General features: G+C 39.6%; 1 protein-coding gene across 7 annotated transcripts in view; it reads right to left on the minus strand.

The window, feature by feature from the left end:
- Nucleotides 1-17,103, minus strand: part of PRKN (parkin RBR E3 ubiquitin protein ligase) — a 1,534,725-nt gene that overhangs the window by 692,921 nt on the left and 824,701 nt on the right. For all 7 annotated transcript variants that reach the window (XM_058289661.2, XM_058289664.2, XM_058289660.1 and 4 more), the window contains one exon: nucleotides 5,474-5,589. In XM_058289661.2, the coding sequence (XP_058145644.1) occupies nucleotides 5,474-5,589 (116 nt within the window). The remainder of the gene's footprint in view (nucleotides 1-5,473; nucleotides 5,590-17,103) is intronic.

The raw sequence follows: 17,103 nt of genomic DNA on the forward strand, positions 1-17,103 counted from the left end.
GTTAAACTGTAAAATGGGATCTCTGATTTTTGTCTTCAGAGTGTGCTGGCTAGGTAAAATGATCAGTTTCCAATGGCCCCCAAATGTTACGAAAGTGTTAGTTGATTGAAGATAACCATTATCAATGTCTCAAAAATTTGATGTATAGAGAACATAGACAATTTTGAAACATTAAATAAATGACAAATCCAAAGTGTAATGTGAATTGACAGGAGAAGCCAAAGATATAATAAAATGCACTCAAAGGGAAAGTAATAAAGACTCTCACAGCTCTTTTAGGTACATTTCATGAATAAATGAATGAACGAATACCAAAATCATGTCAAAAGACAATTACAGGGAAACGGACTTTGGCCCAGTGGTTAGGGCGTCCGCCTACCACATGGGAGGTCCGCGGTTCAAGCCCCGGACCTCCTTGACCCGTGTGGAGCTGGCCCATGCGCAGTGCTGATGCGCGCAAGGAGTGCCGTGCCACACAGGGGTGTCCCCCGCGTAGGGGAGCCCCACGCGCAAGGAGTGCGCCCGTGAGGAAAGCTGCCCAGTGTGAAAAGAAAGTGCAGCCTGCCCAGGAATGGTGCCGCCCACACTTCCTGTGCCGCTGACGACAACAGAAGCGGACAAAGAAACAAGACGCAGCAAAAAGACACAGAAAACAGACAACCAGGGGAGGGGAGGGGAATTAAATAAATAAAAATAAATCTTTAAAAAAAAAAAAAAAGACAATTACATTAGTAGCCCCAAGGAACACCAGGGGCAAGTATAAATAGACTTTAAGATATGTTTTTGCTAAATCAGCAGAGCTGGGTTAGAGAAAAGATGGTGTTTTTTTTTGGCCAAATATTATCTTGGTAACAATTTTCTATTGTATATAAATTGTCAAAATTTAGATTTCTAAAATGTAAGAATAAAAATACTGTCAAGTGAGATTCAAGGAACAGGAGTACCATTTTCCCCGGGGTGGCTTCTGATGTCACACTTTGGGAATTTGCCTGTATCCTTTTTATATGGCTTGATATTGATATATCTGAGTCTAATTGAGGTGTCCAGAGTGTTTTGATCCTTTATTTTTTTTTAATTTTTTATTTCTCTCCCCTTCCCTGCCCACCCCCCAACCCCACGTTGTCTGCTCTCTGTGTCCATTCACTGTGTGTTCTTCTGTGTCCGCTTTTATTCTTGTCAGCAGTACTGGGAATCTGTGTCCCTTTTTGTTGCATCATCTTGATGCGTCAGCTCTCTATGTGTGCGGTGCCACTCTTGGGCAGGCTGCGCTTTTTTTTGCGCTGGGCTGCTCTCCTTATGGGGCGTACTCCTTGCATGTGGGGCTCCCCTACATGGGGGACACCCCTGCACGGCATGGCGCTCCTTGTGCACATCAGCACTGCGCATGGGCCAGCTCACCACACGGGTCAGGAAGCCCTGGGTTTGAACACTGGACCTCCTATGTAGTAGGCAGATGCTCTATCCATTGAACCAAATCCATTCCCGTCATCCTTTCTGATGTAATTCCTATTGGAAATACTTAATGGTATCTCAATTCTGCTTTCAAGGACTGCCCTTTCTTTCAGTCTTGTTCATTTGTTTTGCTGTTTGTTCACCTCACTACCTTTTCACTTATAAACATAAGATTACCAACTAATTACCTTGGCTGTGTGAAGATCAATTCACTACTGTGGATAGGAGAGTAGATGGCAAGGCTTTATGTCCTGGGGTCACATAAAGTCTCAGAATGTTCTGGCTCCCAAATATTTAACATATTTCTTTAAGGGATACTTGGAAATATTTGATATTGAATGTAAACTCAAGGATTCAAGTCATATAGCAGAATTAAATTTTAGGTCTAAATATTGACATTGACTAACATGTGTATCATATTCTTTCTCTACAGATTATAATCACAATGTGTGATCTGAAGAGTATTACTGAAAATCTCATCTTTTATTTCTGCATCAGACAAGAAACAGGACCCAAACAAGGATTTTCTCTACTTGTATGATCTATTTATAGGAGGTGGACATGGACTAACCCTCCCTTTTGTTGTCTAAAGAACCAGTCAGAGCCTTTTAGATTACTTATTCCAATTCCTGGATTTTATAAGGAAACTGGAACCCTAAGATATTAAGCTATTCTCCAGAGGTAAAAAATTTAGCTTGTGGCATTGGGCTCCTTGTATCTAAGTTATTATGGAAATTCTAAGTACTATTATTTAAAAGGGAAAGGGAAGAGATATCAATCTCTAATTGTACAAGAGTATATGTTTGTAAATCACAAAAGAAAATATTTTTAATTTGGAATAGAATGATAAGAGGAACATAGGAAAGCTATTTAAAGATAAATTTAGCATTATCCTCAGATATTAATCTATTATGTGGTTAATTATGTCTAATTTGACTAATGATATATGATTAAATACACATGCAAAAATCATTAAAACAATAGTAATATATAGATGACAAAGACCTCTGCTCTTGAATCCATAATTAATAACTTTTGACTTAACTCTAGGAAGACGCAATATTTCAAAATCACAACCAAAGGAATATATTATTAGGCATAAATTCAAAAGCCAGTAAACCATATGGTAAAACATGGATAACAGAAGTGGGAATGAAAAAGTTACTGCTGAGGCCAGATCTGTTTTCCAGATTTTTCACTAAAGCTTCCATATGAAAAAAGCTTTGCATTGTTCCTTCATAGCTAAAAGTACAGAAAAGAAAATAAGAAATACTCTTAACATGCTAATAATAACTTAAAAATATTAATGAAAATTAAATCATTTCCTTTATCAAATGGACAAAGCCAAAAAAAAAACAACCATATGCAATGCTGGAAATTATGCAGAAAGGGATGCACTGTCAAACATGAGAAATAACCATCTAAAAAGGTGCAATGCTTCAAGGAAGAAATCTGGAATATATATCGAGGACCTTAAAGATGACCAGGGCCGCTGTCCTTGCATTCCCATTTCTAAGACTCTAATCTTAGATTCAAAGCATACAGAGTTCTGTATATAGATATGCATTTCAGCCCTAGTTAACCACTTTTAAAACAAAACTAAAAATAATCTAAATGTTCAACAATAAGGAAATGGTGAGCTAATGCAGAGAATTCCCACATGGTGGAATCTTGGCCATCTATTAAACACTTTTGTTCTCATGGGCTGTTTCATGACAGGGGAAATCTATCATAATACCATGTCAGATAGATAAAGCCAGATACAAAACTGTGGATATATTTAACACAGGCAATATGATCCCATTTGACAGGCACCACACATATACACACCATACCTAGATGCAAATATTCAGGTATAATCAAGATATTAGAAAGCAATGAACCAATATATTAGTAACAGCGAGGGTAAAAGTAATTGCAAACATATAAAAAATAATTGGGGAAGCAGATATAGCTCAGGGGATGAGCACCTGCTTCCCTTCCAAGAGGTCCTGGGTTCAATCCTTAAAAAAAATTATATATATATATGCATGAATTACTTCTAATAAAAAATAAAGCATTATTGGGGAGAAAAACAAACAAAGAATGATCAGGGTCCACATCAAGACCTCGTAGCATCTCTATACACACACCCGTCAAAGGAAGAAGAAAGATTCCCTTCTTTATCCTACAAAAATATAGGACACTATCTTCTGTCTTATACAAAAAGGGACAATAATCAATCAAGTCATTGATGATACACACACACTTACATCTAATAGAATGTAGTAGCTTCTATTTTTAAAATCTCCCAAAAGCAATAATATGAAAAATGTTATTGCGACAGACAATATCATTTTACCAACAATTATCTCCCCGTGTACCTGGGAAGCTCATTTTCTTAGAAAGATGTTATTAATAAAAAAGGTGACAGCTTAGCAGCAGGAAACGTGGAGGGCAATGCTCAGAGTAAGATAATATGATCATCACTACATATTTTCATGTCATCTTTATCAACTTTAATGGAAGGTTTCAAAATACAGGCTTTTGGACGGCATTCGGACTTCCAGAAGTATGCTTTGAATTCTTTTGAAAAATAGAAAAGAGGTTTTTTAATATTACACTGCTTTAAAAGCAGTTGAGCCCTTGTTTTTTAGCAATTTCTAATTCCTTTGCTGAAAATCCGAAAGAATCGTCTCCGCTATCCTTGCATGTTGAAGGCATTAGCGATCCACAATCACTCACCCTGCCAGGTGAGGCTGACGGCTGTATTCATCAGGCAACACCACCATTAGAGCAGTGACTGGACATCCAGCAAAAAGGAAAATGTCTAATCTTTACTCCTCAGAGACAAGTTTTGGGTTTCTTTTGACAGATTTTATTAAGACTTAGGTTTCTATTAATCAACGCTTTTATTTAAATTTATTAAAGAGTTAGAAGAATTGTGTTAGGAGTATTAATATCTGCTCAGCATGAAATCATATAGTTTAAAGAAACTTGAAAAGGCCATTGAATATGATCCCAGACACCAAGGAGCTATAACACATAATACAAAATGAATAGGGCATATAGCTGTATTTGCTTAAAACTCTAAAAGAAAGAAGTTTCTTTGACTTTATTAACTCATTTTGTCACTTCAGTATGTTCTTTCTGATATAAAGGCTAAGATTCCTCTGCTAAAATTCAAGCATTTAGCCAAATTCAGAGAACATGTAATAAAGCTAATTTTAGTCTCTTCATTTGAATATTGTGGAGTAAGGACTTCTACTCTCAACCTTCTGCCCTGCAGATTAAATACCCTCATAGCTTCTTGTATTTTGTCCTATCCTATCCCTCTAAACTATAATTCAAATCTAGTCACTCTTTTTTTTTTTTCAAGCAGATCCTCTTCACGTTTTCCATCTTTCATTCTATACACTGGAATTGGAGATAACCAGCTCCTAAATGAGCAGCATGCTTTTACTTTTTGGATATAAATATATGTGATGCCCCAATGTCTACACAGACAAAAACTTGAAAGAAATGAAGTGGTATAGAAAACTAAACTAAATGTTATGGCCTCTGTATTTTGATAACTGACGCTTATATATTGTTATTACAGTCTAAATTTTGACATCATGTTCATTTTCTTTTAGAAAACTTTGATATCAATAATGAGTTTGCATGTTGATGTCAACTAAAATTGACATATCGAACTATTTTAGATATGTCTTCTCACTTATCCTAGGATCCTAATTGACTACTAACTAAACAAAGCATTTGGCATTTTAAAGTTTCATCACATTAAAATAGACCCACTGGGGACATCATCAAAATAAAGCAGGTGTAGCTCAGTGATTGATCACATGCTTTGCATATACAAGGTCCCAGATTCAATCTCCAGCACCTCCTAAATAAATAAATAAATAAATAAATAAATAAATAAATAAATAAATAAACAGACACTATTCAGGTAAGAGAAATTGCTGAGGAAGTTTCATGAAGAATAGTGTTGGAAAGGAAAGCTATTGAGTGTGACAATTTCTTCAGATCAAATTCTTACCTGGTATCTGTACACGTTATGCAACTTATGTTTCGACTATTTGTTGTGATCAAGTTCAAAGCTACTGATGTTTCCTTGTCAGAGGTTGGATGTGCTCCACATTTGAAGAAAAATTCCTGAAAGAATGAAAGAGAAATAAGATCACACACCTGAAATTCCAGCCGGCCATTTTCCTCTCTCTAAACTTTTCTGCAGTGAATGATCTCTTTCTGCAAGAAAAGAAATCAGTCATTAGGTATGAGCCAGGAATGAATGAGCACCGTATCTTCTGAGGGATACTAATATTCTTGCAACAATGGAAGGGTGACAAGGTCTACGCTTATTCACTCCTTCTTTTCGTCTTTAAGTCAAGGGGCCAGGGAAACACTCAGCCCTTAGTTAAGCAATGTCCCTCTATAAAAAGAGAGAGTCTAGTAGAACAACAGAGCATGTATGCAAGAGGAAGCCTAAAATAATATCTCACATATGAGAAAAGGGAGATGGTGAGCCATGAAATGATCGGTTCAAGGTCAAAGAGTTAAAGGTGAACCCAGGCTTCCTAATGGAATTCTCCCATTTTGTCACTTCCGTATAATATTCTTTCTGATATAAAGGCCAACACCCCTCTGTTAAATATCCTTATATAGTTGCTCCTTTAGCAATAAGAATGTACAACTAAGTAAGGAATCTTGTGAACCTATCAATAAGCATGCAAGTACTCATGGAACTACAGTAGACTAGCAGGTTATGGCTCTCCCCTGCCTCATCGAAAGCCTTGTCCCATTTTCTGCCTTCTGTCAACATCCCAGCATTCCCTGGGAGACGCTTCCCCGGTGAAACTAATTTCCTGGCTTAGCTCTCTGTCAGTACTCAGCTGCACACCACCCCCTCCTCCTGCTCCTGCCATTTCCAATCCACGTCCTACATCACATGCTTTACCTGAAGCTTTTCACACAGGTCCATTCTCTTGACGGATTACATTTCCCCCTTCTCAATCAAAATGGCTTTTTTGTACTTTTCCTCATGGCTTCCTTCTCCTACTTCCACATTTGTTCACACACCCTTTCTTCCCCTGCGCACACCGAGGTGGTCAGTCAGTAATTGCTGTTTCTTGTCAAAGAGGATCTACGTTTTCCACAATACTAACATTTGTGAAGCTAAATTTACTGCTGCTGCAAAAATCCTCTACAACCATATTGCTGGATGGACGCAGTACCACTGCACACGGCTCATGTTCATTCCTCAACTCCATTTGTCTTAACTAATTGGAAGGCAGAGAGTGTTTTCCTTGTAAACACTTGACCTGGCATTGGCAAATGTTTCATGTAAAGGGCCAGGTAGGAAATATTTTTTGGCTTCACAGGCCATATGATCTCAGTCGCAACCACTCAACTCTGCCTTTATAGCCCGAAAGTAGCAAGAGGCAATTTATAAATTAATGGGGGTGACTGACTGTGTTCCAATAAAACTTTACTTACAAAAAGAGGTGACAAGTCTGATTTGGTCTGGAGGCCACAGTATATCCACTCCTATAATTCTTCCATGAGATAGTGGTGTAAATACCTTATTTATATTTGTACCCTAACAGTTCCTGGAATAGGCTGGGCACTAAATTTTCTTATGTCACCATCAATACCTCCATTTAACAAATGTTAATGAGTTCCCTTATATATTTGACGTCACCACACTTATTTTCTTCCTTCACTATTTGTAATCTATTTAACCTCATTGTTCTCTGACACTGACAAATGGTGAGTTTTTTATCAGTGGGTTTATCAGTGGGTCTCAAATTCATGTATATCAGAATCACCAGGGTTTGTTAGCTAGAGAATTCTGGCCGCGCCCCCAGAGTTTCTAATTCAGCAGTGGTGCAAGGGCACCAAGGATTTGGATTTCTTACGACCTGCCAGGTGATGTTGTCACAGCAGTACTGGAGACCTCAACTTTGAGAACCACAGAGTCGCACCAACCTTGCCGGGAATGCCAGTAAACTCTACTATTTTTTGCTCTCAAAATATTACAGCCAGAGCAGAACTTGCTCACTCCATCTGAAATAAATACCACATATGAGGTAAATTCCGTTACTTTCCAAAAATGTGGAGGGTGCCATTATATAGAGAAGAGTCCCAAAGCCAGATTTTAAGAACTCAGGCTTTTCTTAACTACAAGCCACTTACCGATCCCAGGGGGTACACTGCTGGTTAACGACAGTAAACCAGGCCTTCCTGACTTCTTGAGAACAGCCCACATGGTAAGTGGAATAGTGGCAGAGCTCCCTCCCTGCAGGGCCAACCCCACAGATGAAGGTGTGTGATCAGCCTTGCTGCGATGGATGGGATGCCCAGCGTGTGTGACAGGAGCTGAGGGTCACATTTGGTGATCTGCACCTGTCAGGACCCCAGAAAAGTCTGCTCTTAAAAGTCAAAATATTCCTGTGGGTGTGGACCCATTCATCTCAAGTAGGACCTTTTGGTGAGAAGGATCTTATTTTTCATTTTATTTTATTTTTAAAGAAGCTTTAGATTACATAATTGTTACATCAAAAATATAGGGGATTCCCATATACCCTATCCCCACCCCTTCGCACTTTCCCCCATTTAACAGCGTTTTTCATTACTGTGGTGCATTTGTCACAGCTGCTGAGCACATACTGAGCACTGCTGCTAACCACGGTCTAGAATTTATGTTATGGTTTACACTTGGCACCACGCAATTTTACGGGTTTTCACAAAATGTGTAATGGCCCGTGTGAGAAGGACCTTAACTAAAGGTGACACCCACCTCATTCAGGGTGGGTCTTAATCCTCTTACCAGAGTCCTTTATAAGAGAATGAAATTCAGACAGAGAGTGAACGCCAGGGGAGAAGCAGCAGCTAGAGGAATCCAGGATCGCCTGCAGCTAAACTTCCTGATGGACACAGGCCATTACATATTTTGTCATAATCTACAAAACTGTGTGGGACAGATACAATTTTGCCACTAATCCACACTCAGAGGCAATGCTCCAATACGTGTGATACAATTGTAACAAATGTACCACACGAATGAAGGGTGTTGTTAATGTGGGGAAAATGTGGGAGGGGTAGGGAGAGGGGCATATGGGAATCCCCCATATTTTTCATGTAATATTTATGTAATCTAAAGCATTTTTAAGTATTAAAAAAAATTTTTTTATAAGAAACATATCCCAAAGATTCCCTTGATTTAGACATGTCTCTGAGACTCGAAACCGTAACCTTGTAAATTAATAAATTCCCCTTGTCTAAGCCAACCTCCTGCACAGTATCTGCATTTCTGCAGCCTAGCAAACTGGAGCACTTGTGTTGATGGAGAAATGCTCAGGGGCTCAGGTCCCTTCCAGCAACTGCAGGGAAATTGTGCTAATTGGTTTCTGTTTGTTTTGTTATTTGCTTATTTAACACAGACTGCCATCCTTTTCACAGAACCTTTCTGAAGTGCCACAAATCCTTCAAAAGCCAAGTTCCAGTGTATTGAGAAAAGATGTAAAACAATTTCTGATCACCAAAACAAAGGGTTTGGAGGACATTACTGCCTCGTGACATGTGTTGAGCTAGATGTGCCTGTTTCTTGCAGACATAAAGAAAAAAATCCTCATTCATAACAAAGCAATTCCTTAAAAGGGGCTGAGTTGGATGGACTATTGAAAAGGCATTTCATATACAGGTAAATAAATAGTAAATTTTTTTCTTAGCTTGCAGAAAGCTACTGGTAGACATTCAGTGAACATGTCACAAACTACTCTAACACCAGATGAAAGCCCAAATCCTTTCCAGTGTATGTGTATTGGGGCAGTGGAGAGGGTAGAAAATGGTATACGAGGATATATGAAAACTCCTGTAAAAATTAAGTTACTGGGAGCGGACATGGCTCAAGCAGTTAAGTACCTGCTTCCCACATGGGAGTCCTGGGTTCAGTTCCCAGTGCTTCCTAAAAAACAAACAACAAGCAAATGAATGAAAAAACAACACAGGGATGCCACTGTGGCTCAGTGGTTCAGCGCCGGCTTCCTACATAGGAGGTACGAGTTCAGTCCCTGGCTCCAGTAACTCACACCAAAACAAAAACCCCACATTATTACTGACGCTGTATATTACATATGTCTCATCAGTGAATTTCAGTGTTTTCTCCACCAATTTTCCTTAAAGGACATGCTTTTATGGCACTCGAGTAATTGTCAAGAATTGTTTAGGGTGTGAGACTGTATCTGACTGCTATGGGCTGGGGGAGGTGGGGCTGTGTGTGTAAACTTGCTAAAACTTAAGATTCCAGCATAAGCCATGTGTGCATACAAACAATAAGAACCGCCTCTTGTCTCCACGCCAGCCACTCCAGTCTCCTAGTTCCCTGAAAGTCAATTAAGTGATATAGACTCTATAGGCTTTGGATATTCAGGGAAGGTGCAGACCAAATGAGTTAATTCAAGCTTACCTGGAATGTGGGGGGTATGTGTTAATTCAAGCTTATCTGGTACTCAAACAAAGCACCACTCCTACATCCCCTGTATAAAAGGGACCCAAAAATCCCATTCGGGGCTCTGGTTTTGGACTGGAGTCCCTGAGCCCGGCCGGTCGTAATGATTCTTTTTCCTTCCCCAAAATCTTCCTGAGTCCTGGCCTTCACTAGGCGATCAACGAATCTTTCTGCCTCCTGCAACACTACTCGCAAGCTACCCAATTAAACTGCCCAGGATCGGGGATGTCGGTGGAGAACAGGAGGTGCCTGAGCCTGAGACGCAGGACTCGATTATCACAGCACAGGGCATCGAGACTGTGCCAGCTGCTCTTGTAGCCCAAGCCCCACGGGGCCCACGAGGGGCTGCGGTGCACGTGGCGTGAGCAGTGGCTATGTCCCACAGCTGAGGAGCCCTAGCTCAGGGACCAGGTCTTTCGTAATGAGCTGTAAGCAAATCTACCTTGTGCTCTGGAGAGAGACACAAGCTCTATCCCCTAGGACTGTTTGCTTTACAAACTTAACTGAAAAAGTTAGCCTAGAACAAAACATGTGCAGAGAAACTAGAGATAATAACAGAGACTTAATATTACTAATAAAGCTTAGTGATAATAGAGTAACAAAGGCTTTTCTTACAGACTAATTAACTGGGTTATCTGGTTATTTCCTGTCCTATAACAGGCAGTGGGCTATGATTTCCAAAGTCTGTTATTTCTAGTCTACATTTAAAACCAACAATGAAACAAATAAAAGTAAACTTAAGAACTGAGTTTACAAAATGTCTACCTTGAGGAACCTCAGATGGGTTGCCATCTTGTTGTGGAATTTAAGAGAAGTTCAATTATTTGAGTATAGAGAGGCCAGGACTCAGGAATGATTTTGAGAAGGAAAAATGGTTTATTGACGGCTGGCCGGACTCGGGAGCTTTCAGTTTGAATCCCGAGCCTTGAACAAGATTTTCAAACGTCTTTTATTTTTTTATTTTTTTTTTTTTTCTGAGTAAAAAGCACTTTTATTTATTTTTTTTTTAATTTTTTTATTTTTTATTGACTTTGTAATATTACATTAAAAATATATATGTGAGGTCCCATTCAACCCCACCCCCCCACCCCCCCCTCTCCCCCCCCCAACAACACTCGTTCCCATCATCATGACACATCCATTGGATTTGGTAAGTACATCTTTGGGCACCTCTGCACCTCATATACATTGGTTCACATCATGGCCCATACTCTCCTCTATTCCATCATGTAGGCCCTGTGAGGATTTACAATGTCCGGTGATTACCTCTGAAGCACCATCCAGGGCAGCTCCATGTCCTGAAGACGCCTCCACCTCTCATCTCTTCCTGCCTTTCCCCATACCCTTTGTCCATTATGTCCACTTTTCCCAATCCAATGCCACCTCTTCTATGTGGACACTGGATTGGTTGTGTCCATTGCACCTTTATGTCAAGAGGAGGCTCAGATTCCACCTGGATGCTGGATGCAATCCTCCCATTTTCAGTTGTAATCACTCTAGGCTCCATGGTGTGGTGGTTGTCCTTCTTCACCTCCATCTTAGCTGAGTGTGGTAAGTCCAATAAATCAGATTGTAGGTGCTGGAGTCTGTTGAGGCTCAGGATCTGGCTATCACATTGTCAGTCCAGAGATTCAAATCCCCTAAATATATCTTAAACCCCAACATTAACTGTACCTCCAGCACATTAGCATGAAAGTCTTATGAAGGGAGATCCCATCTGAGTCCAGATTCATCACACATAAACACCATTTCCAAAGAGGGGCCATCTGCCCCGGTAGTCAACCCCATCGGCCATGACCATAACTCCCATGGGTCTCCTTAGCCCTCAAAGGAACCAATATCTGGGGGTTGTATCTGCTTTATCTGTCTCTCTGACTCTGCTCAGTTGTGCATGAGGGCAAACCTTCTGCCAGCCTCCAGACTCTTTTTTAGAAACTCGTAGCCATATAAACTCATTTCTCCTTTCCATTTCCCCCTTACTTTAGGTCAAACAGCATTTTAAAGTCATGGTATTTTATGTAGACATGGATATTCTGCTGATCCGCATTGAACCTTCCGTATAAGGTCATTTTCCAGTTGCATCATCAGTTGGTAGTTGATAGTGGTCCCTCGTTGCCAGGGAGGCTCATCCCCGGGTGTCATGTCCCACGCTGGGGGGAAGGCATTGCATTTACATGCTGAGTTTGGCTTCGAGACTGGCCACATTTGAGTAACATGAAGGCTGACAGAAGGAAATTCCCAGGCACAAAGTTGCTCTAGGCCTTGTTATTATTTTGGGTTTATCAGCTCACAAGCATAGTCATTAGTATCAGGGGCTCACTGTTGAACCCTCACTCCCTCCCGGTCCCCACCACTGTACCTGGGAGACTGTCGCTGCTCACCTAGGGTCTTTTATACAGAGAGAAAAGGCCAAATGGTCCCTTTGTTTCAGTTCTCAATAGGCTTCAATTAGCATATATCTTCCACATATTAGGTAAGCTTTTAGCATGGACTCCAGACATTCTCTAGATAAGCCTTTAGCTTAGTGTATTTGGTTTTTGCATTTCCCCTAAATACTTAAAGTTTATAGCCCTGGCATTGTTAAACATTTCTTGGGACTGGAGCAGCTGCCAGTCCCTAAGGGCAGGACTGCAGCCTCTTACCGTTCCACACCCACAAGTCAAACAACTTAGTTATCTCTGAAGAGACAAAGAGCCTTCCACCCATAGCCCACATCAATCTCACTGCAGCTATCTAAGCCCTTTTAAGTAATGTTTATGAATTATACTTTTCTGTGTTTTGTTTCTTTTGATTGCCCAGGTTAAAAAACAAAAAAAAAACAAACAAGGAAGACAAAGCCAGGGACGTCTTCTAGCTTCAGTCCAAGCAGCTTGGTCCGAAAACTGAGAAGCAGCCTGAGGTTTCGGTCACGGGGGGAGTCACCCAATCTGATCCCCGGCAAGCGTTTCCAGGAAATAGCTCAAGCAACGCTAAGTGGGGTCCAAGGCCGGGTCACTTCAGGGGGTGCGATTACAGTTACGGTCGGTGTCCGGAGTTGACCAGGAAGTTGCTTCTAGGTCACTAGAGAAACTCCCCGGTAGGCACAGCAGGGAAACAGCCCTTGGTTCCCGGGAGGAACCCGTCCATTCTAGCAGAGGCCAGAACAGGATCCTTCAGGATCCTTAACTCTGCATTACAGAGCCTCGGGGGGTGCATCCCCCCCACCTTTTAGCCATGCCTACTCACAGAGAAGTCAGTTACAGAGAAGAAGAAAGCAAATCCTTCACGTTTAAACGACATGAACGCTCCACCCAGACTAACCAGGAGCTATAGTTTCCACTAGCCTGCATGTTTCATTTAGATCCACTTTTTCACCTCTGGGAGCCTTAATTAAAGCCAGTTTTTCTGTTTTCTCCTTTAAGTAACAGCCTAAAATAATAATAAAAATTAAAATTAAATTTACAAACTATAAAAAAAGATGTTAAAAATAAAATTAGCTAAAATTTGTCTTTTTATTTTGCTTCTATAATTGTTTCCTACCTTATTAATACTAAAAAAGAAGAAACATCTAACAGTCATATTCCTGGAGTTCTTAAAAATGTACTAACATTTTACTGTTTCTACAGACAAGGTTGTGATCCTTTTCTTATGCACTTACAGAATTCTTACATTTAATAATTCACCTGCCATCTTATTCCACATCATTGAGACTTGACCTTCTAACCAAGTCAAACCCACAGAAAGCAAAGGTATACTAAGAGGACGGGCCAGGGAACACTTTAATCCAACTGCTTATAGTATTCCTAGAAAGACACTTGCTCCCTCCTCAAATTCTACTACGCTGTTTTACTCATGACTCATGATCAGTGACACACGCAAAAGGGAAAATAATAGTAACAACTAGGCCAACCGATAAAGCAAGCCAGCAAAATCTGGACAATACAAAAATCCAATCAGTATAAAAGAATTATAGCATCTGAAGCGAATTAGTCAACTCCAAAGATGAATCGATATGCTCCAAATTACCATAAAAAATTTCAAAATAATCATTCTCAAAAGCCCTGCTTGTTCCAAACACAATAGATCAAACTGAAAAAACAGGTAGCTCTGAGATATGGCTTCTTATTTGCCCATAAACATTCTAAAAGCTTTTCCCCAAGTTAAAAATTTTATAGATATTGCTTAATAAGAAATATTTTTCCAAATAAAATATTGGGTCTATCTTTATGAAGAGTCAAATTTCAATGTCAGTCTCTAAATCCTTCTAGCTAATACCTCCAAAAGGAAATGGGCAAATGGGACACACGATTTTCACTGCAAAAGTTCCTCCAGGTCTACCATTTGCACTAAACGAGCCTCCGAAGGCTGTCTGCATGGGGCAAGGTCTAGTAGGAAAATGATGCCCACACCCGGCAGCTCAAATGAAGGAACTGAATATGCGACTTCAGTTACGCAGGTGTAGGAAAAGCAGAAGAGCTAAACAAGGAAAGGAAGACACCAAAGAACTTAGCGATTGAAGGGGCAGCTATGTCCTAAAGTTGGACAAAAATGGGAAATGAACATGGAAATGGGTGCCCGGGCAGCCAAGGACACTGGACAGTGAGTGAGGTATGTTCACTACCAGTGAGGTCTCGGGAGGGCAGAGAGAGAGCACCCCAGCTTCAGCCCTCTCGTTTGCTACCAGGTCTGCTGCAGGCCACGGCTAGTCTGAAGCAAGTTCAGGGACTTTGGGAGTAAGGATTTCCCATTGGGAGCCCTGAGACCAGATCAGAGAGAGAAAAGGCAGGGGTGGATCTAAAGGCAACCAGCAAATCAACGACTGCTGTAGCATGACAAGGCAAATCCAATCTGTACCATCGTAATTCCTCAATTTGTACTCTTGTTAGTGCTAATCCAGTCTTCATGAGCCTCCATAAAATGGGGGAAAAAAGATACATTCAGATATGCTCTATAAAACGGATTGAATATATCTAATTTTTCTCACTGTCTGGACATGGAGTTTAAACTCAAACTTGTCAAAAGATTATCCACCCAGATTTTCTAGGAAGATTGAACATATGGGAGATAAAAAAGTACTAAGTATCTTATATTTTTATCCAATAGGTTCTTATAGTTACTGACCTAAAACAGATAACCTGACACTTAAAATCAATCTAAATGGCTCTCCCAGACCTAAATTTTCTCTCAGTAGCTACCAGCAGACACAACAGTCCCCAGTTCTCTTCTCTGAAACTGTCCAGGCATAACTGTTATTTTCAGGTTTTCTTACCCATTCTGAAGTTCACTATTGAGGCAATATTAGAATTTTAATTTGTTTTCATTGTAATTCCATTTAATTATATGTATATTACTGAATTTAACTCTGGTTTTAATTTTTTTAAGGTGGGACTTGCAAAATAAGGCATAAGTACACTGGACTCACCACTCTGAGAATTACGTTAAGTCCGTAAAATCTCACAGAATAGCAATGCCCAAGGTTGTTCATTGTGCCTGTTTTGTTTTGTTGTGTCGTCTTTTCCTGCTGAAAGTCAAGCACCTGCCCCTGGCTTGGCTCTTCAACGTTTCCCTCGAGTCCCAGGTCTGTTGTACCCAGTGGATCCAGACCATTCAGGAGAAAAGGGTCTCCTTTTCCTCCACCTCCTCCAGGAAGCTCCATTTTCCACCAAGGGAATTAATTCCCCAGCTCACCACGTCCTCCATTAGCAATGAGAAATACCTATAAACCCTGGCGCTTAACTCTTTATCTTCCCCCAATTGCTGGATTTTTTTCCCCTTGCAGCTCCTCATTCTGAAAGTCAAAGTGAATTCCTTTCAGGGCTAATTCCACCTTCAAATACCAGGACCACAACAAGAACCCTGATAATATTTTTGGTGTCTCTTCAACAGTAATTTTTACTTATGTCTCATTTTCAGATTAAGTTCCTGCTGTTACTTAAGTGATTATAATTTTGCTCAACTTGAAACTTAATGAAATTATAATCCTCAGATAATACTTAAACATAAAAAAAAAATTGAAGCATAAGACCATGTTGGCATTATAAACATCCTGTAAGTAATTTTATCGTCTTTATTACAAATAAACTATCCAACTTGTTAGGCTATGTAACGCTTGTAGACTTTGCTGATTTAACCATGCCAGTTTAATAGTTTTAGGTTAAAAAATTTTGAAGATTAAATAAAATAAACTCTCCAAAGTAAAAACAAAGCAAAAAAACAAACTACAACAACAACAAAAAGCACTTAGGTTTCACCAAGTTAAACAAATAAAATCTAAAAAGTTAATATGTTTATTACATTCAATATTAAGTCTGTTTACTCTTAAAAAGAAGTTAATAAAAAATCCAGAAGATATGCCAAGTAGATCAGGAGATGCAGATGCATTTACACTTCCAAAAAAAGCAAAATCACCTGTAAGTTGCTGCCATTTGCTGCCTTTCCACAAAACCTTAAGAAAGACTTTTTCTCCTTCAAAGACTTTCTTTGGTTAAAAACGAACACATGTTATATGCATATAAATACACACACACAGGTGTGCAGGCACACATGGGATCCAAGCCAGGCCATTCTCAACAGGGAAGAGAATGTCTTCAATAGCTGCTAATCCTAGCCACAGCTTTATAGCTTCACATCTGAATCAGTTTGAATATTATTTTCATTTTTGACATCAATAAGGCTGTTGTTATATTTCAAAAGTATTTTTAAAATTTTATCTTAAAACCAGATTTTTCTTAGATCAATATTTCAAAGGTTATAAGAATCCAAAATCCCTAGCTGTAATTCAAAAGGTTCTAAGGGGGCAGATGTAGCTCAATGATTGAGCACCTGCTTCTCATGTATAAGGTCCTGGGTTCAATCCTCAATACCCCCTTAAAAAAAAAAATTCTTGTGGTGAATTTCATTTATGAATTTGCGGCAAAACCTGACCAGAAAAGGCATAACATTTTTTTCCAGTCTATTTTTATACTAGTTAATGTAAATATTAATAATTTTCATTGTAGATTTAATCATTTTATTTTCTTTAATTATGGGTCACAGACACTTCGGGAGATATTACAGACCAAAAAAAAAAATCTAAAAAGTTCTGAATTCAGAACGCTTCTGTCCTCACAAGGTTTTGTGTTTTTTTTTTAAGATTTATTTATTATTTATCTTCCCTCCCCCCCCCCCCCCGTTGTCTGTTC

The sequence above is a fragment of the Dasypus novemcinctus genome, chromosome 28, assembly GCF_030445035.2.
Source record: "Dasypus novemcinctus isolate mDasNov1 chromosome 28, mDasNov1.1.hap2, whole genome shotgun sequence".
Taxonomy (NCBI): Eukaryota; Metazoa; Chordata; class Mammalia; order Cingulata; family Dasypodidae; genus Dasypus; species Dasypus novemcinctus.